Source organism: Corvus kubaryi, unplaced genomic scaffold, assembly GCF_017639235.1.
Source record: "Corvus kubaryi isolate FWS band 111438036 unplaced genomic scaffold, C.kubaryi_AGA036_p1.0 132, whole genome shotgun sequence".
Classification (NCBI taxonomy): domain Eukaryota; kingdom Metazoa; phylum Chordata; class Aves; order Passeriformes; family Corvidae; genus Corvus; species Corvus kubaryi.
The window spans coordinates 9,159,705-9,181,185 of NW_024580666.1; the positions used below are offsets into that span (position 1 = coordinate 9,159,705).

The 21,481-nt window shown below is 40.6% G+C and overlaps 1 protein-coding gene across 4 annotated transcripts; it reads right to left on the reverse strand.

The window, feature by feature from the left end:
- Nucleotides 1-1,563: 1,563 nt before the first annotated feature.
- FAM210A (family with sequence similarity 210 member A) lies at nucleotides 1,564-21,422 on the reverse strand. Of its 4 annotated transcripts, none has more exons than XM_042032124.1 (5): nucleotides 20,978-21,422; nucleotides 8,394-8,501; nucleotides 6,701-7,173; nucleotides 4,473-4,584; nucleotides 1,564-3,421 (listed from the first exon to the last, which is right to left on the reverse strand). In XM_042032124.1, exons 3-5 carry the CDS (start codon nucleotides 7,147-7,149, stop codon nucleotides 3,122-3,124), a joined length of 861 nt encoding a protein of 286 aa, XP_041888058.1. In that variant the 5' UTR covers nucleotides 7,150-7,173; nucleotides 8,394-8,501; nucleotides 20,978-21,422; the 3' UTR covers nucleotides 1,564-3,121. The 4 variants fall into 4 exon arrangements, with proteins under 4 accessions (XP_041888058.1, XP_041888068.1, XP_041888077.1 ...); XM_042032134.1 differs by lacking the exon at nucleotides 20,978-21,422 and adding an exon at nucleotides 20,829-20,927; XM_042032143.1 differs by lacking the exon at nucleotides 20,978-21,422 and adding an exon at nucleotides 20,829-20,915 and having other exon boundaries at nucleotides 8,394-8,498.
- Nucleotides 21,423-21,481: the final 59 nt, after the last annotated feature.

A 21,481-nucleotide genomic window follows, 5' to 3' on the forward strand; every position in this document is an offset into this window, starting at 1 on the left:
CTGTGCAGCGGTGTTACGTGTGAGGCAGGGAGCAGACGAGTGGGGGAAGTTGCCGAAGCAGCAATTGCCCTGCCGTACACGTAGTGACGGATGTCTGAGTCCTGGTCTCATGAGATTTCTGAAGCTCTGCTGAGGTGAAGGGACCCACACCCCCAGCCACCCTCTAAGGCCTCAAGGGACAGCCCTTTCCCACGAGGATGCTGAGCTGCCAGGGGTAGGAAGGCAAGCCCTGGTAGCACTGACTGAACAGTCCTGCGGGCAGTGGAAGGTGCTGCTGAGCTTCTGTCTGGGCTTTGCATCTCACCAAGGACTCCTGGCACTCACTGGGTACTCCCTTGCTTGGGTCACTTGTGGGCTGCCTCAGGGCCAGCTCTTGGTGCTGTGGCCAAACTGTCTGCTTTCCCAGGCCAGAGCACCTGCTCCCCTGTTCCTTCTCTGCTGCTGAAGGCACTCACTGATGCTGCTCCACCTTAAGGGACACTGCTGCCACATGAGTGTGCCAACTGTGCTGGCTTGGGCACCAAAAGGAGACCCTGTGCTGTCCCCAGGTGCCCCTTGCTTGCCCCAGCCTGCCAGCACAGTGCAGGCACACTGCCTCTCCAAAGGGTGGTGGCCCCTGGCTTCCAGCCACGCAGACTCATGCAAAGTCTGACTGTCACTACAGTGACAAGAACTGCGCCTCATGTAAGTGAGATACAGGATGAAAGTCAACTTCAGCCTAGTTGAAGTTGCAGCATAGCTGGGTACCCACTGGGCACCCAGTGGACTTACATTCATTCCCTGGATGGCCCAGGAAACTCCCCAGGTGGTCTCTGCACTAATGAGGTCTCTGCACCCTGGTTCCATATGAGGCCAGTTTGAGACAAAGTCACCGGTACAACCAAGCATGTAACTGATTGTCACAAGAGCTCTCCAGGCCACACTTCCAAAGTCTTGAAGATTCCCCGTCACTTTGTGCAAATGGATCCACGTAACTGTGCTTCGTTAATTGAAATGCTGCCCCAGAAACTCAAGTGTCTCCATGCTGGAAAATCGACCGGCACAGAGTAGGCACTTGCCGAGTTACTATGAGCTGTTCCTGCAGCTGCAGAAAGGATCACACAGGACAGTCAACATGTCAGCTTTTGTAGTTAGCAGTAGTAGAGATGGATCATATAAACACTGGAGTGGTCACAGGCCAGCTGGACAAGGGGAAGGGCAAGAAGAGGTGGTGTAATGAACAAGTTCTAACGTGTCTAAGGGCTAAGAACTCATCCTAGGACACCAAGGTGCCCCTGTGCAATCCCTGCCATGTGTAAAGAGATGGATCCTGTGAGTTGCACTGAAAGGGTCCCACATGTGGCCCCAGACTGAGTGAACGTGCAGTATTACTGGGGCACACTTCGGGCTTTGCAAGGTGATGCAGGATGTGGGTAACACTGCCCCCAAAAGTGGAAAACCAGAACAAATGCCAACATCAGAAGAATGTGTGCATGGGGACAGTAAGGAAAAGCACACTAAAATAGAAAACCAAAATAGCATCTATTAACTTCAGTCCTACAGTAGTACTTAGCAGTATAAGAGTTCACAGAAATATTTTTTTTAATAATATTTATCAGAAACATGGCACTTTACATCAGGTCACTGAATATACAATGATTATTCCTCACAACATCCCTGTGAGGTAGGCATTAGATTGCAGTTACTATTTTACATGTGGACAGAGGCAGAGAAGTATGTAATCAATTCTGCACAATTAAGTTAATGAAGTTCAACTCAAACACTGAGAGGCCCCCAGTGACTTGAATGTAAACAGGACAGTGGGGCAGAGCTGATACTTCGTCAGCTGTATTTTTTCACTCCAGTCAATTGCTCAGGGTCTCACTCTGTTTTCCCCATATCCCCCTGCAAAAAAGCACCTTTGTTAAACAACTTACACATGCTGAGTTGCTACAAGGTGAGATCTGTAGTAGAAATAGGAAAAACACACTTCAATTTAGCCTACATTTTAGTAAAACTGAGAGAAGTTTGCCTGCCCAGTCAAATAGAACAGTTTCAACTTTAGTCCTTTATGACATCTGAGACAGCATTTCAGCCTTCAGGTATGAATAAGACTTAAGAAAATCTAGGGGAAAAAAAGTTTGGTAGACTGTGATCACTGTCTCAGAAATCATACTTATTTTAGTCAAATTGTTCTACTGAAGTCTGAGGGATTTCTGAATAGCAGGAGGAACTTCGGGGGTTTAACTTTCCATGTGTTTAAAAAGCCCCTTAGTATAGCAATTTCTCAAAAAACCCCTCTCTTTCAGATTTTTTTTTGTTTTAAAAATGAAACACAGCAGGTTTGTAAACTTTAACACAATAAAACATCCTAGTGTTTAATATACAATTATTGATTAATTTCATTTAATGACATTCTACTGTAAATGAACTTCAGGAAACAAAGTATAGTTGACAATATGGCTATTGTGATTAACTCATCTTCCTATAGCTTTCAGTTGAGATTTCTGAAGAGATGCAGTGTTCAAGAAAGATTCATAGTTTCAACCTGTAAACCACTGCAGCCTGGCTGAAGCCAAGGAAGCCATTGTAATTAATTCCTGCTGAGTAGCTGATCCATCAATTCCTTCATGTGCAGTATCAGTGACAATGGTCTGCTCCAAGTTGAGAGATGATCACAATTGAAGAGGCTTGGGTCCACATACTCTAAAAACCTACACGTTGCCCTTCCCAACAGAGAAATTGTCATTCTCATTTAATGGAAGGCTCGGCTTAGTGGAACAATGGCTGTGCACTATGATGGAAGAAGAACAGAGTAGTGGCTTTTTGCAGAAATCACCTTCATTTTGAGGAGGAGGGTGTGGAAAAAAAAGAGGGAAGAGTAATTGTTAACATTATTACCAAGGGACATGTTAACTTCTGAGATTCACTTTTCCTTCTGTATATTGAAACATAGTCACAACCTCTACCCCAGGGAACTTTAACCTTTAAATCCACACAGCAATTGTAGTCTCCAGACAAGGGGCAAAGAAAAAGAAAAGAAAGAAAAAAAGAAAAGAAGCTCAGAAGTGCACTTTGCATATCCTGCCTCAGAAAGGGTTAAAGTGCTAAGTTTGATATATCCAAAAATTAAGCATCTCTCCTACTCCTTTATTTTTTTAAATGAAACTTTATCTTTGGTTTCTTGTATCTTCCCTGTAATTTTATCCTTTGTTTCCTCCATCTTCTCTGTTATTTTATCCTTTGTTTCCTCCATCTTCTCTGTAATTTTATCCTTTGTTTCCTCCATCTTCTCCGTAATTTTATCCTTTGTTTCCTCCATCCTGTCTTGTAGGTATTCCTTTACTGGTGGTGGTGTGGACATGTAGCCATGCTTACGTAGATATTTAACAGTGACGGATGTTCCTCCCAAAGTCACAGTGTATCTGGCAGGAGTTGCAATCTTAAAGAAAGCAGAGAACACACCACATAAATAAAACAGGACAGTAACATCCAGCAAAAGGTATTTTTGATGTTGAAAATTTATTTTGACCAGTTTCAGATTCTAAAGGTATCTTCAATTTATAAGGAAATAAGCCAGTTTACAGTGTGTCCCCTAGAAATACATACCTTTAACTTAAAAGTATCATTTTGTCAGAGCCAGCAAGGGCCTTAGATTTCCCTTAAAAAAAAATGATCATCACACAAACTCTCCCTGTGCAGCTTGTAGGACAAGCATTAGGCATCTCAATACAATTCAGAACAGACTGCATGTGAAAACTGAGTTCCTTCCAACACTGCCAGATCTCCCAGCTATAACAACATCTTTATGTTTAACCACATTTATTTATTGGTCTCTTTCAGGCACAGGAAAAATTGGAAAGAGTGGTACTTTCACATTTTGTTTGGGAAAATAACCCCTTTGAATAACAGGCAGGAAGCACATCACATTTGGAAACAAAACAAATGAGTGGCATGTACAGCAAGTATGGTACCTTGTTTTTGCATGGTCGGACATGTTTCCAGTTTCCCAAACATAGACTTTGCCCATATAAAGCAATAAAAGGAAACCCAAATCTGAATGTAAGTAATTGATTCAAATGGACAATGAAAATGCTTGCGAGTGATGGACAGCTAAGGGGAAGACAAAAAATCATCTAGGATAAAAATAATGGTACTTTTAGCTGGAATTCAGTGTGGTGTTCAGATTTTAGACTCTTTGTCCCTGCTAATTATGTCAGGGATACAGAAGAATAACTTAACTGTCATTAAATCTCAGAGGGCTGCAATAGCTCTGCAGCAAAGAAGTTATTTTAGAAATACAGATAGACTCCTTGAAGGAACACAGAACACATACCAACTTGCATGGGACTATTTTTACCACAAAAATGAATGCTCAAGTACTTGTAACTATCGAAGAAAGCTAATTAATTCTTTCTGCTGTAAACAAGTAAACCCTGTTTAGTTCACCAGGCAAGACTTAGAGCTTATTTACAAACTATAATTATACTTACTTTATATAATGCATATGCAGTTAGTGCATTTCCACTCTGGGAATTTTTCAGGATGTCTACTACGCTGTCTGGTAAGCCAATCAACTCTAGGAATGGAACAACATTTACTCCACTATAAAAGAGAAAAACATTGGTAACTTGAATTAGAATTTGAAAGTAATTTTGAGTATTATTTTTATTCTTTATTACACAAACCTTGTAATTTGACAACAAAATGGTTTTTTTGTCTAAGCAATGTACTTACAGGATTTATGTTTCTGACCACAGGAAAATTAATGTTCTTTTCAGCATTTCAAAAGGTGACCCATTTATATTATCCCTGTTGGGTGGGAATAGCTTCTAACTTACCTGTGTCCCAGTTTATGTTTGAAGGTAAGTAGATGTAATGGTGGTAAGACAGCTACTCAGGCTCCAGCTGTGCACATTTGATTTCATGTTCTGTTTTGCCCAAAATTACCTATTTTTTCTTTTTAAAATTTCAGACAATGTTCTTTATTCACTTTTAAATATATCAAACAAATGGAATGTGGCAAAAGAAAAGGAAGCAACATGTTACATGGACAAGACTTCAGGGGCTTTGTGCTCAGTTGCTCTACTGTGTCGATATAAGATGGGTGGAGGGAGCTCCAATCACAATTTCCTTCTATTTGAAATCCAGGGAAGCACCAAAGGAGAAAAGAAAGCTCATCTTTATATTATAGGAGAAAGCTACACACAGTTACAGAAGACCTGAGTTTCCAATATTTAGACATTTTGTATTATTAGTACCATTATCCATTTCTATCTAGTATTTTAAGCATTCTTCTGAGCATGCAGTCACTTTAGTATCAGGAACAGGAAGAGGCAGTAATCTACCAACAGTTACTAGAACCTACAGTCTGAGGGCCTGTTCCCAGAGTAGGAAATGGAGACCTAGTAAGAGCTGAAAGACAGCGCTAACTGTGCTGTTTCATAAACCACCACTGTTTAGTCTCGTATGAACAGTCATTCTGAAAGTTATTTTTCCACTTCAGGAGGGTGCTGCTCCTGTGGCATAACAAACTGAAGCTTTGTTATAATTAGTTTCTGGTTGAATATTTCAGTTGTTTTCTGCCAAATACCTACTTTAGCAGCAGGCTTTAGAGTTTCAAGAAAAGTAATCTTCACTCAATCTGAAATGTCTGGATGTAAGCATCAACCTGAATTCATCCAAAGCAAAATATTTTTATAGCTCAAGACCTTTATTCCTCTGACATGAGCTAAATTTAGAATGACATTTAGATCTATAGCTCCCAGAAAGGGCAATTATGCCAGCTGGTTAGAGTAACTAAAACAAACACTTGTGCAGTAAGGCATTCTGATGTCAGAGTTCCATCCTTGCTACCACAAACCATCGTTGTTTCATGCTTTCTATTATTAAATATACAACACCAGCAGTCCAGAGATAAACATTTGCTCATATTTAGCAAACTATTTCCAGATAAATAAAGCCTCTTTCATCTGAACTAGCAAACTAGCAGCTCATAATTGATGTAGTAGTTTTTTTCTAATAAGTGCCATTTTCCAGAATGGTATGTAGCACATGCTATAACTAAAATAAACTAAAATTAGAATACTTAGTTTCTCTCTCTTTTTTTTAACCACACAAATATTTAATTTCCAATTAAAAGTATGGTCTACAGAAGCAATTTTTTCAGTGCATGGCAGGAAAAACAGGAAACAGAAACAAAAAAGGAAGGGATACACATAGGTTGTGAACAGCTAAGTGAGGTAAATCCATGAAATGAAAATCCAGTTATGGGGGAGGAGTGGGGATGAAGCGGAAAGGAAGTGGTAAAATACCTTTAAGGCCAAGGGCAAAAAAAGAAGAAAAGGTCTATAAAGATCTCAGCTGGCCATTCATAATCAGGATTCCAAATCCCTATCTTTACCTTTTGAGAAGTTACTAATAATTTCAATGCTGTTTACATCCATGCATCGTTTTGGGGAGATGAGCATTCCTTTAAATGTTAGCAACATACCTGGTACGTAGCAATAACTGCATGATAATAGTATGTACATGACAGTCTCATGAATCCTATATAATTTCAATATTAATCTTATGCTTTAGTCAAAAATGTAGCCACATTTCTCTTTTACATATAAAGGCACTTTTTAACATGCAATAATAATTTATATGTCCTTTCACTAGTGAAAGTAGGCCTCAATTCAACTACGGTTTTGAGCACTGCAACAAAATAACAACTTACTTCATGGCTGCATAGTAAAAGGATCCAAACCATACAGTGGAAGTCAGAAGGTGCACTGGAATCATGACTTTTCCATACTGCTTAAAAGTTTTCTTGAACCTCTGAACGAGACTAATGGATTTGTCTTGTAATGGATCGGGTTCTGAAGAATCTGACTCTGCAGGGCTCTGCTTGGGCGCATCAGTGGCTGAATGCAAAGGATTTCTCTCTTCTGGTACTTTGTGAGAAGAGTCTGCTGGTTGTGATGAAAAAGCAGTTTTCTCTGAGGCAAAGTGAGCTGCACCTGCATGAAGACATCGTTTAGGAGGGTCCAATGCCAGAATCACTTTGCATCCCACATTAGACAACACAGACTGTCCTTTTAAGCACTGAAAGACACCAGTGCGAGGGAAGAACCAACACGTCCCGTGCGCCAGCTGAGATGCAGAATGTAACAGACTCCGCTGCATTTTGACGAAGTGTGGATGAAGTTTCTGTAGAGAAGAAACAAGAGTAAACAAACTGCATTTTAATGATGTGATTTCTATTTGCTCCAATGCCACTTGAAATTCTCAAATTTAAAACAGCTTTCTATTCTACTTTAAAAGGGTTTTCCTTACCTTTCTTTGCAGAAATTGTTACCTTCTAGAATTAAGGAAATGATTTTCCATCTAATTTCTTCAGTATTCTGAACTAAAATAGCCCCTTCATTTAACATACTCTGCTCCTCACTGCTAAATGATCACTCTACTCCCTAAAAACACCCTTAAGAGTTTAGTACTATCTACTGCTTTTATCTACACAACCTGGCACAGCCATTGAAAAGCTACCCTTCACTTATAGTAGCAACTGATAGCTTGAGTGATACTTCGAGCCTACATAAATGCATTATAAATTCACTGAAGTAAATACAATTAAAATGTATTTTTGGTGTCAGTGCATTCTTAGTTTTGGCAAAATTTTTTATGTTCCATACTATTTTCAGTAAAAGTTCATACAGTTGAAAAAAACCCAATAGAAATAATTAATAATAATCAAGCAATAGCCTAAATAGTAACAAACCTAACTGTATCAGCCTGCCAGTAACATCTGTCAGGAAGGGGGAAGGTACTGTTTAATGTCATGTATTAACATGAGCAAAACTGAACTGCAATTTTCCAAATACTGCAATGCAAAGAATATTATAAAACAGTGGAATAACCCAGTTAACTTTATGATTTTGAATACTTACCAGTTACTCCTGAAAGTTTGAAATAACTATTGAGAGTTTCCCCACAAAGAAGAAAGGAATTTCGTTTCGCATTCATAGACATCAAGAAATAATTTCTCCCCCCCCAAAATGCATGCTTTGAAATTGCGAATGAAATACTCTCTCCTTTCCTTTATTCAATGCCTGCAAGTTACAGAACTAATATTCCTTACCTCCAGAAAGGAAAAAAAAGGTGATGCACATTGATGTAACAAATGCCACTTAAGCTAGTTACAAGTTTTGTATATTCCTAATGCTTTTCTATTTTTAATTGTCATAATAATTCTTTATCCAAACTAGAAATCATTCAAATTTAATTGAAGCTTCATTTCTGCTTTCCCTTCATCTGCAGGCTTAGATATATTTCAGTCAGATGCTTTAGTAGTGAATTTATCTAGGCTGCAGAAAATGATCAATACTTCCTAACATAAGCAGAAGTTAAAAAAAAAGTGAAACCATACATACCCTTTATTCCTTTCTAGATATGGTAAGGTTTGTATCTTCAAAAAGTTGCAACTCTTCCACTAGTTCCCCACCTTTCAAATATATGTCTTGAACACACTGATGACTCTGCTGAAGTGAAAAAAGGGCACATTTAGAGAAATAGCAACAACAACAAACTAATCCTATGAAGATTTTTGGGCAGCCTGAAACCTTGCTACTGAAGAAGTTATTGGCGCAAATTCCCTTTCCAATACTGACATGCTAATGGAAGATTTTTTCCTGTGTAATTTTTGAAGCTCCTCAACTGTGCATTACTGTTTGCTTCCAAGAGAGGAAAGTTTCATAATCCAAATGCATCTGTTGGAACATTCCTGCCTGTATGTTTTCTAGGTAGTTTTATGCTACTGTTGTGTTTGAATTAATGACAATTACTAGAATTACAGTGTTTGATGTGGGGAATAGAGTAATGGTTTCAAACTCCCTGGGAACCTCTACATTGTGAAGCGCAGACATACACTTTTGCTGAACTCCTACTAACAGGAGGTACTGCATCAGCAGGGAAAAAAGGAACTTGTGTCTCTATATAAGGAAGCAGTTACTCCATCCTATTGAGTTATGAACTCAGACAGAGTCAAGAAGTGCTGCTGCTGTTCATGGAGCAGTAAATCAGCTACAGGTAGTGGCTCTCCACAACTCGGTTTTCTGTAAGACTTCACTGGAAGCAGCAACTGCTTGTGGTTTCTCTAGTTTTACAAGAAGCAGAGATTCTTGCTGCTTTCTGAAATCCAAATGCAATTGTTTCTCAAAACAAGAAGTAGTGAAAACACTCAGAAAAACTCAAGTGTTCAGATGGCACTCTGTCATATGCCAACTACTTAACCGATTTATAGAAATTGTAGCAACAAACTTGGAACACGAGAACTGCATTCCTTGCCTATTGCCAATTACAGTTCTTTCCTGAGGGATAACACTCTCCACAGAGAACTGTTTTCCCCTTTCACTAATAGTACACAAGACTGAGCATCTGCCGTAAGTAGATTTTCTCAGTATCCAGCCAGCAGATGTAGTAAAAGGCATCCATCTATAGGAATCTGGGAGCTCTTGAGTCAGACTTCTACTGTTCACCAGTGGCCTATTGAAAAATACTTGTTCCAAACAAGCTTTGCAAATTGCCACCATACAGCATGAGGGAAACCATGGTGAGCACTCTGATTTTGAGTCATTAATGTTATTAGCAGGACACTGCATTCCAGCAGTCTTGGAGAGATCATTCTTCGGTACAGGACTAAGAAGCTGAACAAGCATTTCTGAATTTTTCCATTTCTTGTAGTGCATACACAGTGGCACTTCTCAGAGCACCATTTCTAGGTTTTGCATTCCAGCACTGTCCAAACACCTCTGATCCATTGCAGTGGCTGCAGAACAATGAGGCAGGAAATGGCTCCATTCTCCTGAGTGTGGGTCACCACTGTGTCCAGTGGTCATCCGGCAGCACAATAACACTGCTGCGATCAGTAAATGAGTTTCAAGGTCTTTGCTCACTGAGTTACATGCACCGTGTAAGACTTAAAAATAGAATGTCACCAATGGCTTTAAAGCAGAGAAATTTCTGGGGCTATTACAAGACTTGCCATGCTACTCTTTGTTCCTATATTCTCAGATGGACTTGAAAGTCATTAATTAAAGGCTTTTTTTTCCATGATGCATGACCTGGCAGGTCAAAAGGAATGTTCCCATAACATCTACACTAGATCCTGAAAAGGTTTTGCACCTTGTAAGCAGACAGTATGGTTCTAGCTAATATTCTGCACAACTGCTTACTTTTTCTTTCTCCACTTTAAAATGTGGAGAAGCACAATAGCTTGATATATAAGGAAAGACTAAGATATGATAGTGCTTATGTTTGAGAGAATGAAAGAAAACATGTTTTTTGAAACAAGGTTTTCAAATTTTCCTAGTGACCTTAGTGTTTGTCACAGGCACGTGCTTTGCTTATCTAAATGAACAAAGGAGAGACCTTTTGAAGCGTTGGTACATTGAGGATTACACTGCTATCCAGAAGCACTGGCATGAGGGAAGTATTATAGCAGTTACAGCATGATGTAGGAAGGGCACATGAATAAAGTAACAGATTAATACAGCATATACTTTGTAAATTCATTTTAAATAAACATATTTTTAAAGTGATGATGGGTGCAGCTGCTCAGTTGTAATATTTTAGTTACTTGACTCAACAATGCAAACAAATCTTTAACAGGACAGATAAAGTGCACAATAATTATAATTGGGGGTCCAAATAAATATGAAACTAGCTGTTTCATCTCTCTAAAACAGAAGATGAATACAGAGAAACTTGTCCTTTAATTCACAGTTAGTGAAAGGAAGTTCCTAGTACTCTATGCACTCAACAGGCAGCCGGAAGTGTGTCAGCCTATGGACTTGAGACACAATTTTCTTCTCTAAGCATAATACTTCTCAAAGAAATTACTGGAGCTATACAAGTTATACAATTGTCCCTGTAACTTAAGGTTGTTAAAACCACTCAGATTCTAAGGAAGTCGGGACAGTAACCTGAATGTCACCCAAAATTGCACCTAGTGACTTTTGGAAAATTGCTTCTTCATTTTAATGTGTTTCATTTTTTTTCCTGCTGTTGCATCATGCTGCAAAGGTACAGAAAAGGACAAGAAGGTACAAGCTCCAGATACCAAGGTGGGAAAGCTTGTCTGTGGGGTGGGGGCAAGGGGAAAAGTGTTTTAAAGCATCTTAGATTTCTATATTAGTTTTCTCTTAAAAATGCCACAAAGAAAAAAAAAAGATTATGTCTAAGGACAAATACAGCTCCAAGTTCTCTGCTCCAAGAATCCCATGTGGTCAGTGACTGAACAGATACTAGCTACACGAACCATGAAATGCTATACAAACACTTGTGATAAGGTCTCTTCAGCACTGTCACATCCCAGCTAACTGGTAGTATCTCCAGCTGATTGTAAACTGAGCTGTAGAGATCTTGGCTGCTCAGGACAAACTCCTGGTTGGGATTCTTGGACATCCATTTAATTCCTGAAGGCACCCCTGGTCCCATGGTGAGCTGTTAACAAGGCCTCTGACATAAAGGGAGTGCTCTAAGGGCCTCTCAAGGAAAAGTATAGGTCAACTTCTCATTACAGTGCTGGAGTTTTTGTTTAGGAAACTTCTGTACTTGCGTTACAATTCAGATCAGCTTTGGCATAAATCTGATATACTGCAGGAGCATCCTAGCTCTTGCATTCACTCTACTTTCCAGTGATAATTAGGAAGTAGATATTAGATTTGCTGTTTGTTCCTGAGGACAGCAAAAGTTCAGGAATTTTAAATGTTACAGAGCTGCTTTATGTGACTACCACAAAGTCATTGGCTTTGGATGTGTGCTAACATTCTATGCCAAAAGACCCCAGAGAATCTTTGGAAAACACAGAAGTAACAAGCCTGGCCAATATAGGTATGGCAAAGGCTGCTGTGGATATTTGCTGTTGGAAAGAGAAAACATGCCAGAGATGCTGTCACATGAAACTTTTGCCAGGATAATTTGTATAAAAATGGTTACCCTGTTACAATTAATGTTTTTCGAGTTACCAGAGAAATTAAAATATGAGAAGGGGGGTGGATATAAGATGGCAAAAATTTTAGTGTTAAATTCTTTTGTAAAAGAGGTCAGAAAGCATCTGAGGGAACTGAGGGTATGGTATATGTAGAGAACACTGGTTTATTTTCCCAGTTATAGCAGAAACACTCTGGACATAATATGTAAATATGGATGACTTTAAAACATTTTCACTTGTTCTGTTACTGTTTAAAAAAAGAACATTAATTATACCACAGGAGAGTTCCCAATGAAAATCCATGAGCTTTTTCCACTCCCAAGGCACCTTTCTATGAAAAAAAGAGAATTAATTTACATTCTTGTCATATTTAGTGTAAAATCAAGAAAACTTTGAAGGTTGTGTGTGGCAGACAGAGAAAAATTTTGAAAGGTTTCTGAAACTGTTTTCAGAAATCCTTTTCAACTCATCTTTTAGATTGCATAAAAAGCAAATATCGAGATCTCATCCAAGCAGCTCAGTTTAATAAATAACACCATCATATTGCTTACATTTTTACTAAATATAATAAAAAACCCCAAAGCTTGTTTGTGGATTTAAATTGTTCTTTTAAAGAACTAATTGACAGTATTTAAAAAAAAAAAAAAAGGATTTTGCCAAGATTATAAACCAAAACAAGAAAATAAGAAAAACACAACTGATCTGAAAACATAATATAGGTTGCCTAAAAATCTGGGAACACATTTTAAAATCATTGTTAAGAGTGGTGCAATACATGCAAAGCACTGTTTTTCTTAAATTCAATGTAAAATAAAACTATAAACCTCTTGGTAACTGCAAAGGGTTGGCACAGCATGGAGTCACTAACCACAGATGGGAAAGTGACAGTGCATAGGGAATTTTTATGCTTTGTATTAATACTTTTGAGTGCATCAATGAACATTTAGAATTTCTATTTTGACCTTTACTACTTTTGCAGTGTCACTCAAACTGTTATTCATTCTAAACTAAGAAACTTGCTTAGAATTTGAAGTTTGAGCATCATTAGCTTTGTAGTTTTGTCTACCATTCAGAACTGTCTAAAAATACAACATTACAATTTAGGTTAAAGGGAGTAATGCAAAATAAATCATAGTGGAATTTATTTAAAACTTGGTAAAATCTTGTTAAAACAAACAAAAGACTTAATCCTCGCAGACAAACGACCCTAAAGCATTAGCCCCACCCTACCTCCATCACATCTAACCTCTACACTATCTTCACTTAGTAAATGCTATGCTATAATTTTTAAAATTGATCATATTACTACAATTCAATACTGCTAAGTGGAGATAAGCCAACAACTTTGTTACCCTTATTTTATCTAAACTACACTTGTTCTTGCTAAAACACCCTGAGCAAAATCAAGAAAGCAAAACAAACTCTCCCAGGGTCCTTATACACGGAGCAATCTTCACTACTACAATCTTCTGATACTCAAATACTAAAAAGGCCAACAAGAAGTAGCTTTAGGAAGAATAAAAGATCTTGTAGACATGTAAAAAGTCTCCACACTGGATTCAGAAGACAAATAAAGCAGGAGAACGTAATGCAATGCCTGCGTACTGAATTATACATCTGGAATGCTAAACAGGAGCCTTCACAGCTGATCTGCACAGTCAATATGCCCATGGTAACTCCGTTTTCCTCTGTGATGGAAAGTACTGGATCTTAAGATTGCATGTAGCTGACCATTATATGGAAATGTGAATGTTCTCTCTCAAATGCTTCTAAAAGAAAGGATCACAATCAGTTGTAGCGCATTCTGCTCTTCAGAACTGTTTTTAATAACTGGTGCTATTCCATGTTAACGCTGGTTCCTTCTTTCACCAGTTTCGTTCTGCCCTCTACTGAATTTTTACGTAAGTACAACTCATACTAGTACTACAAAAGGTTTCTGCTCTCTAGGATTCCTTCCAACAAGTGCTGCTGGATCATCTTCTATATTAGTTCCAGAGCCTCTCAGATTATAGGCACGCATCAAGGAAAAATTTGGCTTTTAAAGTGCTCTGTGGTTTTTTTTGTCCATTTGTCACTCTATAGACGTCTTCAATAAGCAAGGTAGAGAAGTTATGCCTACAGACTTTAACTAAGCTTAAAAATAGGCATATTATATATCTATGCTAAAAAAAGGTCAAAAAAGCCTTATGTTAATTCAAAGCAGGGACTGTATTAATCTGCTTCTTCACACTACCTTCCACTTTAGGCTAATGATCAAAATAATATCTCTTTCTAGTCCACTTAGGTAATAACTTTCTAAATCCTAACAGCTTCTTTTGTCCTTGTATCTCCCAAGGTATCATTAGTTCATTCCTCCCAAAACACTTCTGTTTTCCTGTCAGAGGGTTTTCAACCACAGGGCCCTTGACATGCAGGTGTGGGGGCTGTGGGGGCATGTGTGTAGTGGTATTACAATTACAAGTTTTACAATTACAAAGCAGCGGAAAGCTTCTACTGAATAACTAAAGGGGGCTGCAAAAGGACTTCACATAAGCAAGCTTCAGGTCTGCAGTTTCCTGCATATGACTCTGAACTCCCTCAGAAAAAAAAGCAACCCACAACTGAACTGATGAGGGGTTAGATGCTAAAACATGAACAAACAAATACATAGATCAGTTTTCTACACTTCACCAAGACATTGTTTGAGAATCTCTTAGGATCTTCCCTCTCAATAGTACACTGTATTTTACTTGACAAATTCCTCACCTCTTTCAACTTTTCACTGAGCATCCCAAGCGTTCTGACTCTACACTTTAACACATTCTGAAACACATTAGAAATATGGTTACTAATTCTATGTTCAGAGTTCAGATATTTCTTTCATGATGAAATTCAGAGCTGCAATGAACACCTCTTTTCACTGCTAGAGCCATCCATGGAAGTCAAAAGGTTGCTGCCAAAACCTGAACTTTTGCTCAAGACTTCCTGCTACTCGTAACTTGCAGTCTAGTAGCCAAGCTCATTTTTTAATTCATAATTTTTCTGGTCACTCAGCACTTCACTGATATATACAATGTGGATTATAATAATTAATTTTAAAAGTTTCTGGAATTATATTTATTAATGAAAAATGTAATGAAACTAATAATTAGAGACACACTGCAGACACAGTGACTTTTACTTAAACAGATGGTGCTAACTCAAATAAAGTTCAGCCTTTTTGCCCAGATGCACTGGGTTTGTGCAGCAAGGTTCTGGTGGAGGGTGGGCTATAGGGGTGGTTTCTTTTTGAAGCTGCCGGAAGCTTCCCCCATGTTTAACAGAGCCAGTGCCAGCCAGCGCCAAGAGAGACTCACCACTGGCCAAGGCCAAGACCATCAGTGATGGTGGTAGTGCCTCTGGGATAAGAAGGAAAAAAAAAATTGTTGCACAGATGCAATTGAGGCCAGGGAAGAGCAGAGTGAAAACATGTGAGAGGAATGGCCCTGCAGACACCAAGGTCACTGAAGGAGGGGCAGGAGCTGCTCCAGGCACAGGAACTAAGACAACCCAGCATCCCGTGGTGTAGACCATGGTGAGGCAGCTGTGTCCCTGCAGCCCATGGAGGTCCACCTGCAGCCTGTGGAGGACCCCATGCCAGAGCAGGTGGATGCCAGGAGGAGGCTGTGACCTTGTAGGAAGCCCACACTGGAAAAGGTCTTGTAAGGACTTGGGGCAAGAGGAGTCCATGCTACAGCAGGTTTGCTGGGAGGACTTGTGATTCCATAGGGGATCCATGCTGGAGCAGGCTGTTCCTGAAGGACTGCACCCAGTGGAAAAGGACCCATGCTGAAGCAGTTCATGAAGAACTGCAGTCCATGGGAAGGATTCATGTTGGAGAAGTTTGTGGAAGACTGCCTCCCATGGGAGGGACCCCATGCTGCAGCAGGGGAAGGAGCCCTCCCCCTGCGGAAGAAGCAGTGGCAGAGACAATGTGTGATGTGTGACTGTAACTCCTGTGCCACTGAGAGGAAGAGCAGGGACAGAATTGGAAGCACAGTTAAGCCTGGTAAGGAGGGAGGAGTGTCAGGAAGATATTTCTAAGATTTCTTTTACCTCTCATTTCTGTATTCTGATTTGATTGCTAATAAATTCAATTAATTTCCCCACACTGAGTCTGTTTTGCCCATGACAGCAATTGGTGATTGATCCCTCCCTGCCCTTACCTCAACTCAAGAGCCTTTCATTGTATTTTCTCTTCCCTGCCCAGCAGAGGAGGGGAGGGATACTGCAGCTTTCGTGGGCACCTGACATCCAGCCAGAGTCAAACCACCACACCAAACCACAGTTAGAGCCTAGGTATTGAAATACTTTATCATGACTAATTACAAAAGGCATTTATTAGGAATACGCTTAAACTTAGATCTTAGAATCAGCTTTATACAGCCTTCTGCCTCACCTTCCACAGTGACTACCAAACCTGTTTTCTTTCTAGCCTTGAAAAATGCCATTTTTGCCACCTTTTATCTTTACAGGTCTTGTCTCATTGTTGTGTTTCTTCTCTCCATAACCCAACAGCAATCAACAATACCATCTGTAATAATGTATTAAATGCAAAATATATGATGTAATAATTTTATAAAACACTTCAAACAACAACCCTGAAGTACCAAGTCTTTTACTCATCAACTTTACTCAAAATGCTTCTAAGATGTCCAAAAAAACATTCTCAAGGAAGAAGTCTGAAGCCTTACAATTACAAACAAAGTAGGAATAAAAGTAAAGCAACATGAAACTGGAAAAAAAAACATCCCAGCTTCCATAAGAACAGAATTCACAGTGGAAGCATTGGGTTCAAGATTTTTTTCTTTTATTCTCTCACCACAGTTATTTCACATTTTCAAACACTGAAAAGCTGTCATTTTTCCCAGCAAAAAATACAGAACGTTCATCTTTCAGCAGAATTACTGTTGGCAGACATTCACTTCCAGTACAAATCTTTTCTAAATATTCAAAGTAAGTGCTGAATTCTCTGTTGTGAATTCAAATTTCTCCATATGGGGAAATATGTGCAGTATCAATCAGAATATCTTGAAAAATTATGTGTGAAGAAGCTGATCATAACATTTACAGAACACACACACACTCAAAACCACAGTCTTCATCTAATTTTCAGCAAATGCTATTCCCAACATCTCTACAAATGAATGTGAACAGTTCTTACAAAAGAAGTATTATTTTTATTAAGGTCTCGATACCTGAGTGGCAAAACCTTCTTTCCCACTGTTGAATTTACTGCCTTACACAGCATCTTTTGCACAGAGGACATGCAAACAACAAAATGACACCACCTACAAGTGTCTGAAAGTGCACTGGATTCAGAGAGCTGTGCCTACACCAGAAGGAGCTCTGATGAGACTTCAGTATTAGAATCCTAATAACATTCCTATTCACAGTCTGAAGCAGCAGTGTTACAACACTGCTGTATTCAGATTGAGAAAGGAATCCTGTGACTGCAACACTGCAACCTTTGGAAGCACACTGCTTTCTGCCAGATGTCATCAACAAGGCCCAAGGCTTGTGGTTCAGCACAGAAACATCCCTAATCAGAAAGTACAGTCCTATGGCCTGAGACAGCAGGAAGCAAAAGATGCCATCTAATTTTAACATCAGCAAAGGCAGTTTTTAAATCCACAAAGAGTGAATAGTTAACTGCCTAGTACACGCTGGGGCTAAGCACTACCACTGCGGTTAAAGGTAAGTGCTGTCAGGTTTTACTAAAATCTTTTACCAACCACTCTTGGAAGAGATTCACTGAACTCTTGTGAAGCCACTTGTGTATTTTTATTAACAACCAATAAAATTCATCCACTGGAAAAAAAGCTAATGATTTGTTTTATAATTTGTTCATGAGCACCTGAGTGTATTAACCGCCATTCCCTTCCCCCATCCCACTCCTCAAGGACAAACTAGGCAAGTCCTAAAGAGCTGCAGGGGATCATCTGCTGCAACGTTCTACAAAGCCACAATCACAGCCACACAACTTCTTGTTTTGTTTACACAAGAACTGTTACACAGGGTCAAGTTCAGTTCTTAGGACAAGATAAAATAGTAGATCTAGGGAATTAAAATTCATAGCCCAGCTAAGTGTCACTTTCATTTTCTGATGTGCACAAACAGAGCTTTACCATTCAGATGAATTTGTTTAGAAGGGGCAGTGTCATGTCTGGAAACATAACAAAATATGTGGCTAGTTTGAAGAGGATGAGAGGAAAACTGAGTGATGGGAGGCACTGGGCTACAAACGGTTGGAGATTTTTAGAGAAAGCACAAAATTCCAACCAGAGTAAACCCTATTGTATAACACCAATGCCTAAAACAAGATGTGGCTTCTGTCCTTACCAGACAAAAAGTCCTAAGCTGGCACACCACTCTGGCCTGCCAGCACCTGCTTAAATCTTAATATTCTGGACAAAATTTAATATGGACAAAATACGTTGGACTTAGCACACCTGTACTGGTACCTCCAAGATTCAACTAAATTTAGGAAAGTAGACTCACAATAGATCATAAGGATTTCTTAATTGAATAATAATACTTTCCTCTTACTGAAATTTAATTATAGCAACAGTGACATGAATAATCTGTGTTTTTTAGAGGTGTCATGATTCAAGACTTAAAAATCAGCTCTTTTTTGTTGTTGTTATTGTCATACTGCACAATCCATTCATCCCAAGTCAAAAAATCTGCTGGGGGTATATAATGGTCATTAAGAATCTCTGACTCTGAGTTTGAGCCTTGATCTAAAGTGATGGAACTAGGTAGTTACCCATCAGAATATCAAGGTAAAATCCTTATGATCTATTCTCATGATACCCGGTTGTCCAGGAAGATTTCAATAAGGTTTTGGGCCCAGGTCTCAGTACTTTCAGTGATTTTATTCCATTCCTAATTTTGAAATATTGATGATGGTGATGAATTTGCTTCAGCATCTAATTTTCAAAATAAGTACATCTTCAACTATCTGGATTCAACACCAAAAAGAACTGTGTTAAATTGTCTTTCCAATCTGCAGGACTAAATTGATGACAAGGAATTTTCTGGGATTCAATTAGCAGTTTTACATTTTAAAAAAAATCAGTGTCCTTCTTGCTCTTGTTGTTGAATTTCTCATGCCCTTGTCTTCAAGACTAGACAAGATGCCCTACAGATCCAGAAATGTGCCAAGATGCAAACTGAGGTCTCTTATCAGAGATTAGGGACATCAAGAACTCCCTGTCTTGCAAAAACAGACTTCAGTTTCTAAGTGATACCTACGAGCATACACACAGAGCTGGGCCAGTTTATCTGGAGAAAAGACCATCTACAGCAGGAGAATTACACAGAATCTTTTAAAAACCTAACCAGATCAAAACTTTTCTTACAGCTGCTACAGCCTGTGAAGCAGACCTGCAGACAGTCACACTAGACAAATCTTTAACTTCTTACATGCCTTACCTTCTCCTTAACAGTCTGAATTGACCTACTCAGTTTTTGCCATGTGCAAGCCACCTGATATCTACCCACCCAAATCATCAAACGATTTTTTTTTCCATTCCCCCATGGAAGTGCCTCTTAGGCAGTGAGTGCAATTCAATAACGCTGCCATAGAGGTCAGTCATACCCTCTTAACCTCAAGCAGCCATTGAACAGAAGAGGAGATAAACACCTGCTGTCACCCCCATGGGAGATGGATGGTGGGGACATACTATCCTCTGTGCATGCAATCCCCACACTGAAGCAGCTGCAAGTCATATAAGCACAGGCAGCAAAACACATTCCAAATGAGGAACCTGCTCCCTATCTTCTCCCAAAGCAGCAAAACTTTGGCAAGCGGTTTTACATTTATACTTGTAACAGCAATGACATCTTGGGATTAGGTAAACTGAGGAACACTTTCAGTTTAAGAACTGGCTTTGGTAAAGAATTCTAGGAAACTTTATGTACTACTGTCAAAAGTAATGTTTTCTCTTTCAGGTCAGTTTGTAGAGGGGGGTTCAGAAATAGACATTAGTGGGGTGGAACTATAGTTTGTAATACCCAACACAGACCCATGTTTCACTTTAACAGCCTTAACAAAAATTCTGATGACTTCTCTGTCTGACTCTCTGGATATACTTAATTAACAGGAGCAGATTACTAATGACATAACATTAGACAATAAAGCACTTGGACAGCCACTTCAGGCATTCTAAAAAGACAAGACATAGGCAGGTCTTGGGAGAGAACCCCCTTAAGGAACATAAGCCACCCGTAGTCCTTCAGTGGTAACATAGAACCATGGAATATCCTGACTTGGAAGGGATCCATCAGGATCACCGAGTCCAACTCCTGGCTCTGCACAGGACACCCCAGGAATCACACCTTGTGACTGAGAGTATTGCCAAACGCTTCTTGAGCTCTGTCAGGCTTCCCACTTCCCTGGGGAGCCTATTCTAGTGCCCAATCACCCTCAGGGTGAAGAACCTTTTCCTACTATCCAGCCTAAACTTCCTCTGACACAGCTTCGTGCCGTTCCCTTGGGTCTGTCACTGGGCACCAGAGAGCCGGGATCGGCGCTGCCCTTCGTGAGGAACTCACGGCCTGAGATCCCATCCCCAAATCTCTTCCTTTCCACCCAGATGCTGCAGCAGCAATCCACCACGGAACACCCAGGCCCACCTAGCTTCATCCTCCCACCAAGAAACGAATCTCCCACCGCACTTTCTTGTGTCGCGGCCGACATCCCTCAACGCCGAACAAGGCGGACTCGCCACACGGAAGGCAGCCGGGAGGAAGGCGCGGGCAGCCGAATTCCCCCACAAGCCGGGGCGGTGGGAGATCCGTCCCGATCCCGCGGGTCCCGCCGCTCCCGCTCCCGCCCCCGCCGCGCGGGTACCTCGTGCAGGGCAGGGCCCGCGCCGCTCCCCAGGGGCCCCGCGAGCCTCGGGCACGCGCCGGTGTCACCAGCGGCCGCCGCCGCTCCCCCTTCCGCCCCCTCCCCGCCCGCCCCGCGCAACGTGCGGCGCCGCCCGTCCCCACAATCACCTTCAGGCCCGGCGGCGCCCACCGCCTGCGCAGGCGCGAGCCCCGCCCCCTTCTCGCACGGCCCCCTGGGACTCGTAGTCTCTCTGCCCCGGCGCGGGCTCCGCCACTTTTCATAGAACCAAGGTTGGAAGTGACCTTTATGACCACCCTGTCCAATCGTCAATCCGACACTACCACTGTGACCCCTAAACCAAATCACCCAGCGCCAGATCCAGACACCTCTTAAACAACTCTAGGGAGTGAGTCTCCACCATCTCCCTGGGCAACCTATTCCAACGCCCGACCATCCTAATAGTGAAAAAGTTGTTCTAGTATCTACTCTGAGTCTCCCCGCAGGTTAAGGCCATTTCCTCCGGTCCTCTCAGTACAGGCACGGTGGAAGAAACTGGTTCCAGCTCACTGCAACCTCCCGTCAGGCAGTAATAGAGAGCGATGAGGTCCCCCCGAGCCTCTTCTTCTCCAGGCTAAACAACCCCACCTGCCTCAGCCACTCCTCACAAGACC